The following is a 13938-nucleotide window of genomic DNA, read 5'->3' on the forward strand; positions in this document are numbered from 1 at the left end:
CTAAATGAAATTTTAGTCTAATGGAAAATAATATATTAAACTGTCTTATAGAAGTATAAATAAAATAGATCAGGGATAAAGAGCCACAGAGGGGGAATAATTTAATTCCATTTATGGAGATCCAGAAGCTTTATGTAGTTTGCTATAGCTAAATTATAGCGGTGCTGCTTAATAGTTTGGCATGTCATAATGAGAAGTGAGACCTGAAGAATGGGGTAAGGGCAGTAGCCTAGACTAGACTAGAATAGAATAGAATAGCAGAGTATTGCTTATAAGTTTATGTATATGTCTTTGAAATGAGTGTACTATTGCATGTTTTTCTGAGTAAAGAGATCAGTTTGAACAACTCAGCAAAAGTGATACAAAGGCTCTCATTAGAAATTAGAAATAGCAAGAATGTCGGAATATGTGGATGTTATAGATTCTGACTAAACTGCAGCTAGTTGAATTGTAAAGTAGGGAGTAACATGAATCCATGAATGGGGAGATTTACTAACTTTGAGATGGAAAGCATATTAATTTCATGAATTGGAAAGATGAACAGGTTTGAGTGCTTCTCTACAACCTTTTCTACCCATTTTAGCCTAAATATTACCAAACAAAGTAATTTTTCAGAGTAGAAGTACATTTAAATAACTGTTGATATACCTCAGGAAGTAAGATCTTGCCAAATAATTAAGGTCTGGGTAAATACTAATGTCATATCCACTTACCGTAGCGAAGGAAACCTATATGGGTTGATACACAGAGATACCTAAATAGATTACAAAATTTAGGAACAAGATACATGGAATATGCATGCATATATTGTGGTATGGTATGTGCATATGTTTTTTTTGGTCACCTTAATTAGATAAAATATAGACAATTTATGTGACCTTGCAGAAGAGAGAATAGATATCCTTTTCATCTGTGTCTTTCTATATGACTTTAGTTGTGTGCATATAATACATATTCATTGCAAAAATATGAATTCATTTTGAGGTGCTTGCTTAGAGATTCCATTAGGCACTGGGACATGTGTCTGAAGCTTAACAGAAAATTCTTTTTTTTTTTTTTTTTGGTACCAGAGATCGAACTCAGGACCTTGTGCTTGTGCAGCAGGCGGTGGAACCACTGAGCTAAATCCCTGGCCCCAGAAAATTCTTATTAAGAGTAGATGTAGAGGGCCGGGGATTTAGCTCAGTGGTTTTGCCGCCTGCTGCGCAAGTGCAAGGACCCGAGTTCGATCCCCGGTACCAAAAACAAAAACAAAACAACAAAAAAAGAGTAGATGTAGAATGAAAAGGGCAAGAATACATCTAAAGAATTAGTTTCTTTGCAATAGTTGACTTTTGTAGGTATATGCTTTTATAGAAAATTATGGTAAAAAAATTAGAGCTTTGTTTTATGTTAAATGAAAATCCATTTTCCATTTGGTATAAATGTTTTCTATTGATCACTGTTAGAGGGTGATACTGTTTCCATAATAAGTGGATAAATGAAAGAAAGCAATATTCTTGATTTTTCTAATCTGCAGTTTTTAGGTAGTGAAATAATGGCTACTTAACTAGTACAGAGTAATAGAATTATCATTTGTAAGTACTTCCCTTATTCTTGGAGACTTCCATGTATAGTAATTCAGGGACTTAATTTTAGTTGAGTTTATGGTTTCTAAATTAATCTGCTCATCTCATTCACATGGAAATCTTTCTATTGGTTTGTTTGGTTTTTTGTGGGGTTTTTTGGTACTGGAGATCGAACTCGGGACCTTGCGCTTGTGAGGCAAGCGGAAGAACCACTGAGCTAAATCTCCGGCCCATGGAAATCTTTCTAAATTCTGAGTGAAGAAAGAATTGTGCTTGAGCATTTTTATTCTGTAGTCAGGATACGTTAGGATATCTTGACTATAACATTTGCCAGTAGAACTACAGTACTTGAATATTAGATCTACCAGATTTTTAGATCTACTAAGATTCTGTGTACTTGTAAAATGTATTATTTTATCTCTAAAAGGGTATGTTCAAGATAGTATGTTATTGGGGGCTGGGGATTTAGCTCAGTGGCACTGAGCCTGCCTCACAAGCACAAGGTCCTGAGTTCGATCTCTGGTGGGGGGTGGGGGTGGGAATAGTATGTTATTGTCACAGTGAAAGGGAGGAGATAAAATTAATAATATAAATATAAATAATACAAATTTAAATTTGAGTTTTACTTCTGTATATGGCTGTACCTGATCTCCTAGTTTTCTGTACTTAGCTTTGTATCTAATTGAAACTATCCCTGTGGTGAAGTGTTTGGCAATATGTGAAAATTCCTTTCAGGAAGGCAGGGGTGATCTTTTTCTATTCATAAAAGTATATATGTACTACATAAATGAAAAGTGACAAAGTGATAATTTATACCTCAAAAATCATAATTTTATACCTGTTATTAGTTTTCAGGATAGGAGAATATATAATGTAAATGACTTTATTTTTAAATTTATTGTGACTTGATATTATTGAGTATATTTAAAATCTTTGCATATTCCAACGTTTGTTTGATTGGTTTTGGTACCGGGGATTGAATTTGGGACCTTGCATTTGCAAAGCAGTCGGAGGAACCACTGAGCTAAATCCCCAGCCCTATCCCAGTGTTTTTTAGAATGACTCCATAAAATAACAAAAAGTTGTCTTTAGGAAATGTATTAGGTTTACTCATTTTTATCCTTAATAGAACCCTGTTAAACAGAATTAGTCCTTTTAATAATGTTACTGTGCACTAGTTTAGCAACTATTTATGGAAACTGTGGCAATTTTCATGCTTCTGCAAGAGGACAACTTAATATGAAGAACAGAATTGTTTTATTTATCTATATGGAGAATAGTAGTGTCTTTTCAGGCCAGAGGTGGAAGAATTTCTTTATACTTTGTCTCCTATGAATAGTTATTTGAATATGAATACATAACCATCTGTACTGTTGCCACTATGTGACTTTGGCGAACCACTTGTTTCTGCATTAATTCACACATCAAAGTTAGACTGCCCTCCATTTCCTATCTCATGAGGTTGTTTTAAGTATTAAGTGAAAATGTAAGAGGTCAAACATACTATTTTGCAGAGATTTACATTATAATATTCAGTAATTTTCTGTCAAAACTTACTCAGATTATTCAGGTATATTCATATGTAACATAGTGCATTGAATTACATAATGACTCCTACTGCTGCTCTCTTTTACTGTCCTTGGAATCTAACCTAAGGCCTCATGCTAGGTAAGTGCTCTATCACCGAGCCATATCTCAAGTCCCAAAGCTGCTGTTAAGAAAAAAAATGTTTATCTGTTTATAGAACAGAACTTTTGTAATGATTAATTATAATACTGACAGTTGTGTTAACAGTATGTTCCCCTGAAAAAATTTTTTTAGACTTCGAACTTATCGTTTGGGGGATTAATGATACATATATTTGAGATTTGCTTTTAGTTTTTAATTTCTGGACCTCTGTTTCAACCTGTTTATAGGGGACAGAATGCTGCTAAGTGCTAGGTATTAGTATATGTGCTGCCGAAGCGAGCACTAGGTATTAGTGAATAGATAGATATACCTGTCATTCAAAGAATTTACAATCTGGGTAATATCTTCATTTCTCCCAAACCTTACATAATTTTTGTCTGAATACTGAGGGATATAAGCAGTGGCAGCAGTACTTTCTGATGTGTAAACATTGCTTTTTCAAAGTATAAGATATTATATTTTAGGGTTATTAATGTAGAAACATCTCAATCCTGTATGACTTTTAATTTCATTTATTAGCAAATATTTTTGACTGATTATGCGCCAGGTAGTTTTTTAGCATTTGAGAAAATTTAGTGAACAAAGACAAGACTGGGAATAACACTCAACTGTGAACATAATAAATTTATGTAATATGTTAAAAGTTAGTGCTAAGGGGAAAATAGAGCAGGACAAAAGAGGATCAGATCAGTGCTTAGGCAGGCAGTCATATGGCAGTTTTTGGTAAAGTAGTCATTCTCATAGAAAAGGCAACATTTAAACAAAGACTTGAAAGAAGTAAAGGAGTTGGCCATACAGATATTGGAGGAAGAATGTACCAAACAGGAAAAAAATGAGGAGTGTGACTTTTCCTGTTTAAGGAACATTAAGAAAACCCTTGGAAACAGTGTGAATGAGAGAGGACCATAGTAGAACCAGATGATATTGGAGAGGAAAAGAGGAGCCAGATCATGGAACATTTGGGTAGGATATTAAAACTAAGGTTTTTTACTTAGAGTGAAATAGTTACAGTATTTCAGGATTTTGAAAGTATTGTGGCTAGACACCTGGCTGCCACTGTTCTAATAACTTGGAAACCTCAGCTTTGTATACCTGAGAAAATTGGAATTTGAGAGTCTTTAAAAAGGTGTCTTGTACAAACCAGAAATTAATCATTCTGTATTCATACTGTAGTCTTTAGGAATATAAAGCACAAACATCTTTTTCTTTGGAGATATTTAAGACTTGATGCTTTCCAGGGTTCTCTGGTTTTGTGGTACAGATTAGCATCCTTCTTGTGGCTTCCCTTTTTTCCTTAGATTTCACCTTTCTCTGGTTTGTCATTTTGTATTAGTTTATCTTTCCAAGCTCACTATTGTCTCTTCTCTTGTTCTGTCCTTCCTTGTGACTTTATTGGTTATTCTGTATTAGTAGACAGAAATACTTTTTTCAGTCACTGTATTGACCCAGAAGACTGGTAATATAAAAATTGACTTTCCAGTATGATTAGAAAACAAAACAAGGGCCGGGGATTTAGCTCAGTGGTTTCCCTGCCTGCTGCACAAGCACAAGGACCCGAGTTCAATCCCCGGTACCAAAAAAAAAAGAAAACAAAACAAAACTGAAATGTTTGTATTACCTTTGCCTCATAATAAATCTTGCCAGTAATGTTATTTTCATGAAATGCAAATTAGGCCTTCAAAAAAACTTAAAATGCATCCATTTATGGTGATAAGAAAAGGGTATTCAGTGTTTATGTATATAAATTATATAAAAGTATCCTGTTTTGCTATAAAGCCCACACTTTGAGAGTCACTATTTTGGGACAATTTAGATTTTTTTTTTTTTTTTTTTTTTTTTTTTTACGGTACCAGGGATCAAACTCAGGACCTTGTGCTTGCGAGGCAGGCGGCAGCACTGCTGAGCTAAAATCCCTGGCCCACCGGGACAGTTTAGATTTGACAGCTCATTTCAGTGATGTGAGCAAGTTAGTATGTTTGAAGACTTAAGAACAAAGTGAGTTACTGAAAGACAGCATATTTTGGTGGAAAGACATGGGTAGGAGATCTGGATTTAGTTTCATTTCTCTATTACTAAATTTCAGACTTCAATAAATCTCATACTCTTTCTATATCTGTTTCTTCATTTGTAAAATGAAAGATTACAGGTTAATCTCTAATTTTTAAAATTTCATGTTACTTATTTTTGAAAATTTTTTTTGCTTTCCTGGATAATAAGTATAATTTTCTAATTTTATTTTTTATGCAGGTTAATGGTGCAGTGTAAGAAACCTTTAAAAGTTTCTGATGAATTAGTACAGCAATATCAAATTAAAAACCAGTATATTTCAGCAATAGCATCTGATACAGAAAAAGAACCTAAAATTGATCCATATGCATTTGTTGAAGGAGATGAGGAATTCCTTTTTCCTGACAAAAAAGATAGACAAAATAGTGAGAGAGAAGCTGGAAAAAAACATAAGGTAAGAGAAATTGCAGTACACCAGAGGGTCACTGATGGTTTTGTAGCACTACCTATATAGCTATATCTTAGTACCACCCTTAACTCATTTTTTTCCCTTTCAGAATAGATTTAATCATCTTAATTTATATGTGTCCATTTTTTAATTGATTAAATCAGCCACATGGTACACTTTATGGCTGGTCTCTGATAATGCAGAGATCTTTGTTTTAATGTTTCTAGATTGGATAAAAAGCATTAACTTCTGTCATAATTGAATTTAGGACATGTCAGTAGACCGTTTTGTCACTGAGTTTAAAAATGTACTGTAAGTGAATCACCAGTTTTCAAAAATAAAATATGTTCCACTGAATTTAAATATTTTATAATATTTTTGAATATCTAATTTAGGAACTTAAATTGTCCCTAAAAGTAAAAACTTACATTAATGAAATATGGGGCATAAAAATATTTATCTGATTAAAATTTTAAAAATCAAGTATTTGAGGATCTTCTAAGCAGGAGAGCTCAACATGGTGTTGTATACTTGTAATACCTGCTATTTTGGGGGAACTGAGACAGAAGGATTGTAAGTTTGAAGGTGGCCTAGGCAACTTAACCGAGACCCTGTCTCAAAAAGATAAAAAGACATGTAGAAAGCTGAGGCAGGAGGATTATAAGTTCAAGCCCAACTGGGACAAGACCTTATCTCAAAAATTAAAGGGTGGAGGGCTGGGAGTGCAGCTTTATACTCCTTTGATTTAATCCCCAGTACCAAGAGAAAAAAAGAAAAAAATATGTATATTTATATGTATGTGTGTTGCAACTGTTAAATAAAACTTTTGCCTTAAATACAAAATAGAAAAATTGAAAACTAAAATTGTGGAAATGACCCAGTAATATGTTTAGTATAAAGAATACATTTTACGATATTTTACTTAGCTCTACTGTATGCTAGGTACTTAAAATTTTGTCCTTTTGTAAATATGAAAACAGTGGTAGATGGAAAGCTGCAGGTATGATAGAAAGAACATAGACTTTGAAATTTTACAGTTATAGGTTAAAATTCCCCCTCCCCCTGATTCTTGGGCAGATTCTTTTTTTTTTTTTGGTACCAAGGATCAAACTCAGGACCTTGTGCTTGCAAGGCAGGCGCTGGTGCCACTGAACTAAATCCCCAGGCCCTGGGCAGATTCTTTAGAATCAATCTTAATCTCAGTCAGTCAGTATCTGTCTATCTCTCTCTCTGTCCCTCCCTCCATCCCCCCTTCCTCTCTCTCAGATGAGCATACTACTTACTTGTTAACTATAAAAATCAGTAATACTATACATAGAACATTTAGCAGAATACTTGACACATAACGACTCAGAAATTGATAGATTTAAAAAATTGGTAGATTTTGGTTTTGGTAAACTATATATTTTAGCCTGCTATGTAATATTGTTTGCAGGTAGAAGATGGGACATCTAGTGTTACAGTCTTATCACATGAAGAAGATGCTATGTCATTATTTAGTCCCTCTGTTAAGCAAGGTAACACTTTTATTTCCTAATCAAAGTTAATGCATTTCAAATTTGTTACTATAAACTGATCTGATAATGGTGTACTTTTAATATTCTTTTTTTTGCATAATTCATATGTTTCTTAGGATGTATTGTTTATCTTTTCGGGGGAGAAGCAGTTCAGGTGATAAAAATTCATTTTTAAATTGTTGGGACTTTTTGTGCTTTTACTTTTTAAATAGAGGATTAACATCTAAAATATTAAAGGAACTCAAATATCTCAGTAGAAAGACTTCTTGATTTAAAAAATTAGCAAAGGACTGATTAGACTTTTCTCAAAAGAAGACATACAAATGGCCAACATGAAAAATATTGCACATTACTAATCATCAGGAAAATGCAAATTAAAACCATCATAAGCTATCACCTCACACCTGTTAAAATGACTTATCAAAAAAGATAATAAGTGTTGTCAAGGATGTGGAGTAAAAGAAACTTTGTGTACACTGTTGGTAGGAATGTAAATTAGTACAATCATCATGATTTTAAATAAGTATCCAGTATGGAGTTTCCTAAAATATTTAGAGATGGAACTACCATATGATCTAACAGCCACACTACTGGGTATATATTCCAAGGGTAGGAAGTCAGTATGTTGATACTGATATCTGCACACCTGTGTTCACTGTGGAATTTTTCACAGTACTCAAGATATGGAATCACCCTAAGTGTCCATCAAGAGATGCATGAATAAAGAAAATGTGACCTGTATACATCAGTGCAGTACCATTCATCCTTGACATGGACTAATAAAACTTTTTTTAAATAAATGAAGGGGTAGGACTAGAAAGAAAAAAGTAAATATTGTATTTGGAATGGATGGATGGATGGATGAAATAATTTGTGGCAACATATATGAACCTGGAGGATATTATGTTAAGTGAAATAAGCCAGGCACAGGAAGACAAATACTGCACGAACTCACTTGTGTGTGGAATCTTAAATGGGACAAGACTGTGGCTGTAGCTCGGGAAAAGAGTGCTTCTCTAGCATGCCCAAAGTCCCAGGTTTAATCCCCAACACTGCAAAGAGGAAAAAAAAAAAAGAAAGAAAGTAAGAAAGGAGGGAGGGAAGAGGAAAAGAGAAAGAGTATCAAATGGTGTTTACCAGAAGCTGAGGGGTTGGGGATTGGAAAGATGTTGGCAAAAGGGCACAAAATCTCAGTTAGGAATAAATTCAAGAGATTTCTTATGTATCATAGTGTCTACTACACCTTATGATGGAGAGTATCATAAGTTAAATCGATTATAAGTTGAAATAGTGCATGTCAAAACTACATTTGACATACCTAACCTATCAAAAATTGCTTAGCCTAGCCTTAGATGTGCTCAGAACACTAACTTTAGCCTACAGTTGAGCACAATTGTGTAACTCTAAATTTAATTTGTAATTAAATTATGAATATATCATGTATTCTTTTGAATATTTATATCTGCTAAATACTGGCAACAGTACACCAGAGAGAATTCAATTTTTACTTCTCATTATATGGCTGACTGGAACCTGCATCCTGCTCTCTCTGCTCATCATTATAAGAATATTGTGCCACATATTGCCAGCACAGGAAAAGATGAAATTCAAAGTTTGATGGTTTCTTACTGAATATAAATGGATTTCACACTGTTGTAAAGATAAGAACTTCTAAATTGGGGGCTGGGAATTAAGCTCAGTGGTTCTGCCACCTTCCTTGCAAGTGCAAGGTCCCGAGTTCGATCCCCGGTACCCCCCCCCCCAAAAAAAACTTCTAAATTGAGCCTTTAAAGTTAAGGACAGTTTGTATTATGTATTTGAAAATTGCTGAGAGTAGATTGTAAGTGTTTTCAATACAAAAAAATTAAGTATGTAAGACAGTACATATATTAAATAGCTTGATTTAGCTATTCTAGCACGTACACATGCACACGTGCACGCACATTTGGGTTCTTGTGACTGGGCATGCTGCTTACTGCATGCCTGTAATCCCTGCACTTGGAGTCTGAGGTAGGAAGATCACAAGCTGTAGGTCAACCTGAGCTACACAATAAGAACCTGTCTTAAAAACAAAACACACATACTCCCCCGCCCCAAAATGGGTTCTTTGGCCTATTTTTTTACCCATGGATATAGAAGGTGTGTAATTCCTTTCTTGTGCTTGTGATACAGCATTCTCAAAATGTGGACCATGTACCACATTCATAGTATATTAGGTGGAACTTCGGGGTGTTTTTGGTGGTTTTTTGGTATTGGGGATCGAACTCTGGACCTTGCACTTGTGAGGCAGGCGGCACCACTAGGCTAAATCCCCAGTCCAGGACTTTGGTTTTTAATAAATACCCTAGATGAGTTTTAAATACTCTAAGATTTCAAAGCTATTTTTCTGATGAATCTTTAGAACTGACACAAAGTTTTACTGGGAAAGTGACTTATCTTTCTGAAAATGGAGGCTGTATCAAATCAGCTGACATGCAGAGATTAATGTGGGAAATCATGTTTCTTCCCCCCAAACTGGAAGTGAGGGTAAAATTCTAGTCCTGAAACAAAGCTTAAGTAAGGTAATAGCTATCAGTTACTCAAGTGGAACCTGGCAAAGCACTTTACCCTTATTCTGTCACTTTGAATTCTTGGTACATGCCATTATTGAAGAACAGAGCGGTTAAACAATATGCCAAGGATCATACTGTTGGTGGTGGAGCTGGGATTCAAATATTGTCCAACTGAAGAACTAGAACTCTTACTGTACTATGCTTCCTTTACATTTAAACAAGATTTAAAAAATGTGTATGTGTTCTTTCTTTAATTGTTACAATTGTACTTATCTAGGGGATATAGTATATTTCAGTACATGTATACCATATGTACTGTTCAAATCAGCATAGTTAGTAATTCTATCTTATTATTTCATTATGTTTGGAGCCTTCAAGCTCCTCTCTCTCTTCTCATTCTTCGTAAAATATATACTAGGTTATTGTGAACTATAGTCACTCTGATGTGCTGTAAACATTAGAACTTAATTCTCTAACTTGGTATCATTTGCTATCCCTCTAGCCCCCCTGCCCCACCTTTCCTATGAACAAGTAATCAAACACACACATACACACACAGATAGAAAGACAACACAGCATGAGATCTATAATCCTAACAAATACTGGAGTGTAATACTATATTGTTATCTATAGATACTTTGATATACAGCAGATATCTAGAATTTGTCTTGTATAATTATATATACATTGAACAACTTCCCCATTTTTAGATTTTAAATACAATTTCTTGTTGTATAACCTTCTTACAACATGTTTTTATAAATACACAGTCAATAAATAATAAAATATTTGGTTAGTAGTTGAGGTTTTATTTTATTTTTCTGACATATGTAGATGCACCACGTCCTAGTAATCATGCCCGTCCTCCATCAACCAGTTTGATTTATGACTCAGACCTGGCTGTCTCTTATACTGACCTTGATAATCTCTTCAATTCTGATGAAGATGAACTAACAGTGAGTATTCCATTATTGATTATGATTAAATTTGTTTTCTTTGATTTTCTTTTTATAAGTTCTTTATCTTTGGAAGTGATTTATGATTTAAACACTGTTTTAGCTCCAAACAAATAGGAATTATTATATTATAAAATATCATTGATTTTAAAAAATTTAATCTCGTGTGGAATCATCTTAATATAGTCTCCTGTATAAACTTTGAGGTGGCTTTTTATTTACCCTTTTGGTGTATGTTTGAGGGCGCATGAGGAAGCTTAATTTGAGCTCTGACATGTGTTCTTTTTCTAGAGTCTTTAGGAAATAGACACTGAGTTGTTTTTTTTTTTTTTTTTGGTACCAGGGATCAAACTCAGGTCCTTGCGCTTGCGAGGCAGGTGGCAGAACCACTGAGCTAAATCCCCAGCCCTGTCATTAGGAAATAGAATAATTTTCTATTCTTTGATCTACTAGTTGAGAAATAACTCTGGAAATACTTCATCTAGAGAATATATCAGTAATTAACATTAAACTTCCATGTCAATTTCTTAAGACCACTGCTTTTGAATTTGACACTCATCTATTACTGTATGACCGATACATACCATAACAATGAAAGAATAACCTTTATTTGCAGAGAAAGGTGAAGAGAAAAGAAGTTGAAATTTAAATTGAAGATTCTCTAGAATATCAAGTCTGGCAAATTAATGAATTGAGTTTCACATCAACATAAAAGGGAATGCCTTTTTATCTGCATAACAGCTTGTAAATTGTGGCATATTTGGTCTTATCCCATATAATATATTCTGTCTGTCAGAATACACACGTGTGTGTGTGTGTGTGTGTGTGTGTATTTATATTCTGTCAGAATACACATGTGGGTGTATATATATATTTATGTATGTATGTGTCTGTATATGTATATACACGTTTGTGGCAGATATAGCAATTCATAAACTTTTACTCTATATCCCATAATGTATTTATTAGGGCACTGTTCAGTAAGTGAATATATCATTGAACACTTTGATCCACTTATACTTTCTGTATGCTGCCATTCATATCTCAGCTGTGGCCCTCCAAGGTAAAAAAGTTGTAGTCAGAGATTAGTCTACACATGTGTCACTATGTAAGTAACAGAAGACTTGGAATAAGTGTTGTCAGCTCTAAAAACATTAATGATAAATTGAAAATGTTAAAACTTTGTTTGCTCAGCATATTAAAACTTCTTTTAAATTAGGGGCCCTGTTGCTTTGTTATGAGGTCTACTTAATGGGGCAGGGCCGGGGATTTAGCTCAGTGGTTTGGGCGCCTGCCTCGCAAGCGCAAGGTCCCGAGTTCGATCCCTAGTACCAAAAAAAAAAACAAAAACAAAACAGTGGGACAAATGCTTTATGAGAATCTTTACAAACGATTCCAGTGTTAATTTACTAGTTCTTATATTTTTAATAGCACACACCCCACGCCCCTACCCCACCCCCCTACTGGGGACTGAACTCAGGACCTTGCGCTTGCCAGGCAGGCGCACTGCCACTGAGCTAAATCTCCGGCCCCCTGGTCCTTCTTAATAGGTTTTATGTTACTAGTTATTTTTTGTGTTACAGAAGTATTGGTCATTTTCTTTGGGGAAACTTTTTCTTGTGTTAATTGGAATGCTTGTGTAGACTTTATTTTATATCTTTAAACTATAATATGTATTTGGCTGTGTCATAGATTCAAATTACTACTTTTGATGAATGGAATTTACTTTGAAGTAAATCTGAATAATTACCACTTTGAGATCATGTTTGATTTCATATAATATGTGCTTTTTTAAAATAGCCTGGATCTAAAAAATCAGCGACTGGATCAGATGATAAAGCCAGCTGCAAAGAATCAAAGACAGGAAATCTGGATCCATTATCTTGCATAAGTAAGCTTCCCAAAATCTGTGCTGCAGTTAAATTTGCAAACTTTAAATCTCAACAAAGCTCCCCACTCCCTTTGTTTTAAACATAGATTTACCTCTTTTTAGTCTTATGTTAAAATGTGTGTTTTATTAAATATAGGCACTGCAGATCTTCATAAGATGTATCCTACACCACCATCATTGGAACAACATATTATGGGATTTTCCCCAATGAATATGAATAATAAAGACTATGGTAGTATGGATACAACACCTGGAGGAACTGTTCTAGATGGAAATAGTTCTAGTATAGGAGCACAGTTCAAAATTGAGGTTGATGAGGGATTCTGTAGCCCAAAACCTTCTGAAATTAAAGTAAGTATTTTATTATTCTAGAAAAATAATGCACTTTATTTTCTTATATAATTTATTATATTAAATCCTTTCATAGTGATTATAGTTTTGTAGCTAACAAATTTGAGGGCTGTATTGTAGTGATACTACTAAGAATGCATTTAAGGGCCGGGAATTTAGCTCGGTGGTGCTGCCGCCTGCCTCACAAGCGCAAGGTCCTGAGTTCAATCCCTGGTACCAAAAAAAAAAATCATTTAAGAGCGGCTGGGGATTTAGCTCAGTGATTCTACTATCTGCCTCAAAAGCGGAAGGTCCCGAGTTTAATCCCCGGAACGGAAAAAAAAAAAAGAATGCATTTAAGAATAGAATAACATTTACATTTTAAAGAGAAAAAAGGATACAATTAGTTTGGTTGGTTTTTTGTTTATTTTTTGTCCCTGGCAGCTAATACACTGAAAGTCCATGGTCTTTATATTATAGGATTTTTCTTATGTCTATAAGCCTGAAAATTGTCAAGTTCTTGTGGGATGTTCCATGTTTGCACCTCTGAAAAATCTACCAAGCCAATGTCTGCCCCCTATCAAATTGCCAGAAGAGTGTATTTACCGTCAGAGTTGGACTGTTGGAAAATTGGAATTGCTTCCTTCAGGGTCTACAATGCCATTCATCAAAGAAGGGTATGATTTGTGTTTTTATCATAGTATATGAATGCTTACCTAGGTTTAATTTTTTTATTTTTCCACAGAAGTACCTGGTATGCTGGGAAAAGAATACTAGCTTTTGAAAATTTTAAAAATTGTATTCGGTTTGATTATAAAGTGGTATCAGTGACAGATAAACTATAGAAACAGTATGCTTTTGCCTGTCCAACTTCAGAAGCACCTTTTTTTTTGGTCTGTGAATCTAAATTATTCCCATTGGTGCGTGTGTCATATTTCTCACACTTTTCACATTTTAGCATCTCTGAACTTGGGGCTTCT

The 13938-nt window shown here is 34.4% G+C and overlaps 1 protein-coding gene across 1 annotated transcript in view; it reads left to right on the forward strand.

Annotated features, from left to right (window-relative positions):
* Med13 (mediator complex subunit 13) overlaps positions 1-13938 on the forward strand; it is a 93834-nt gene that overhangs the window by 48443 nt on the left and 31453 nt on the right. The window contains exons 10-15 of the mRNA XM_004870377.4: positions 5505-5718; positions 7148-7229; positions 10616-10737; positions 12538-12628; positions 12765-12979; positions 13439-13635. Coding sequence (XP_004870434.1) covers positions 5505-5718; positions 7148-7229; positions 10616-10737; positions 12538-12628; positions 12765-12979; positions 13439-13635 — 921 coding nt within the window. The remainder of the gene's footprint in view (positions 1-5504; positions 5719-7147; positions 7230-10615; positions 10738-12537; positions 12629-12764; positions 12980-13438; positions 13636-13938) is intronic.

The sequence above is a fragment of the Heterocephalus glaber genome, unplaced genomic scaffold, assembly GCF_053883595.1.
Source record: "Heterocephalus glaber isolate CG9 unplaced genomic scaffold, H.glaber_assembly_v1.0 deba00001564, whole genome shotgun sequence".
In the NCBI taxonomy this organism is placed as follows: domain Eukaryota; kingdom Metazoa; phylum Chordata; class Mammalia; order Rodentia; family Bathyergidae; genus Heterocephalus; species Heterocephalus glaber.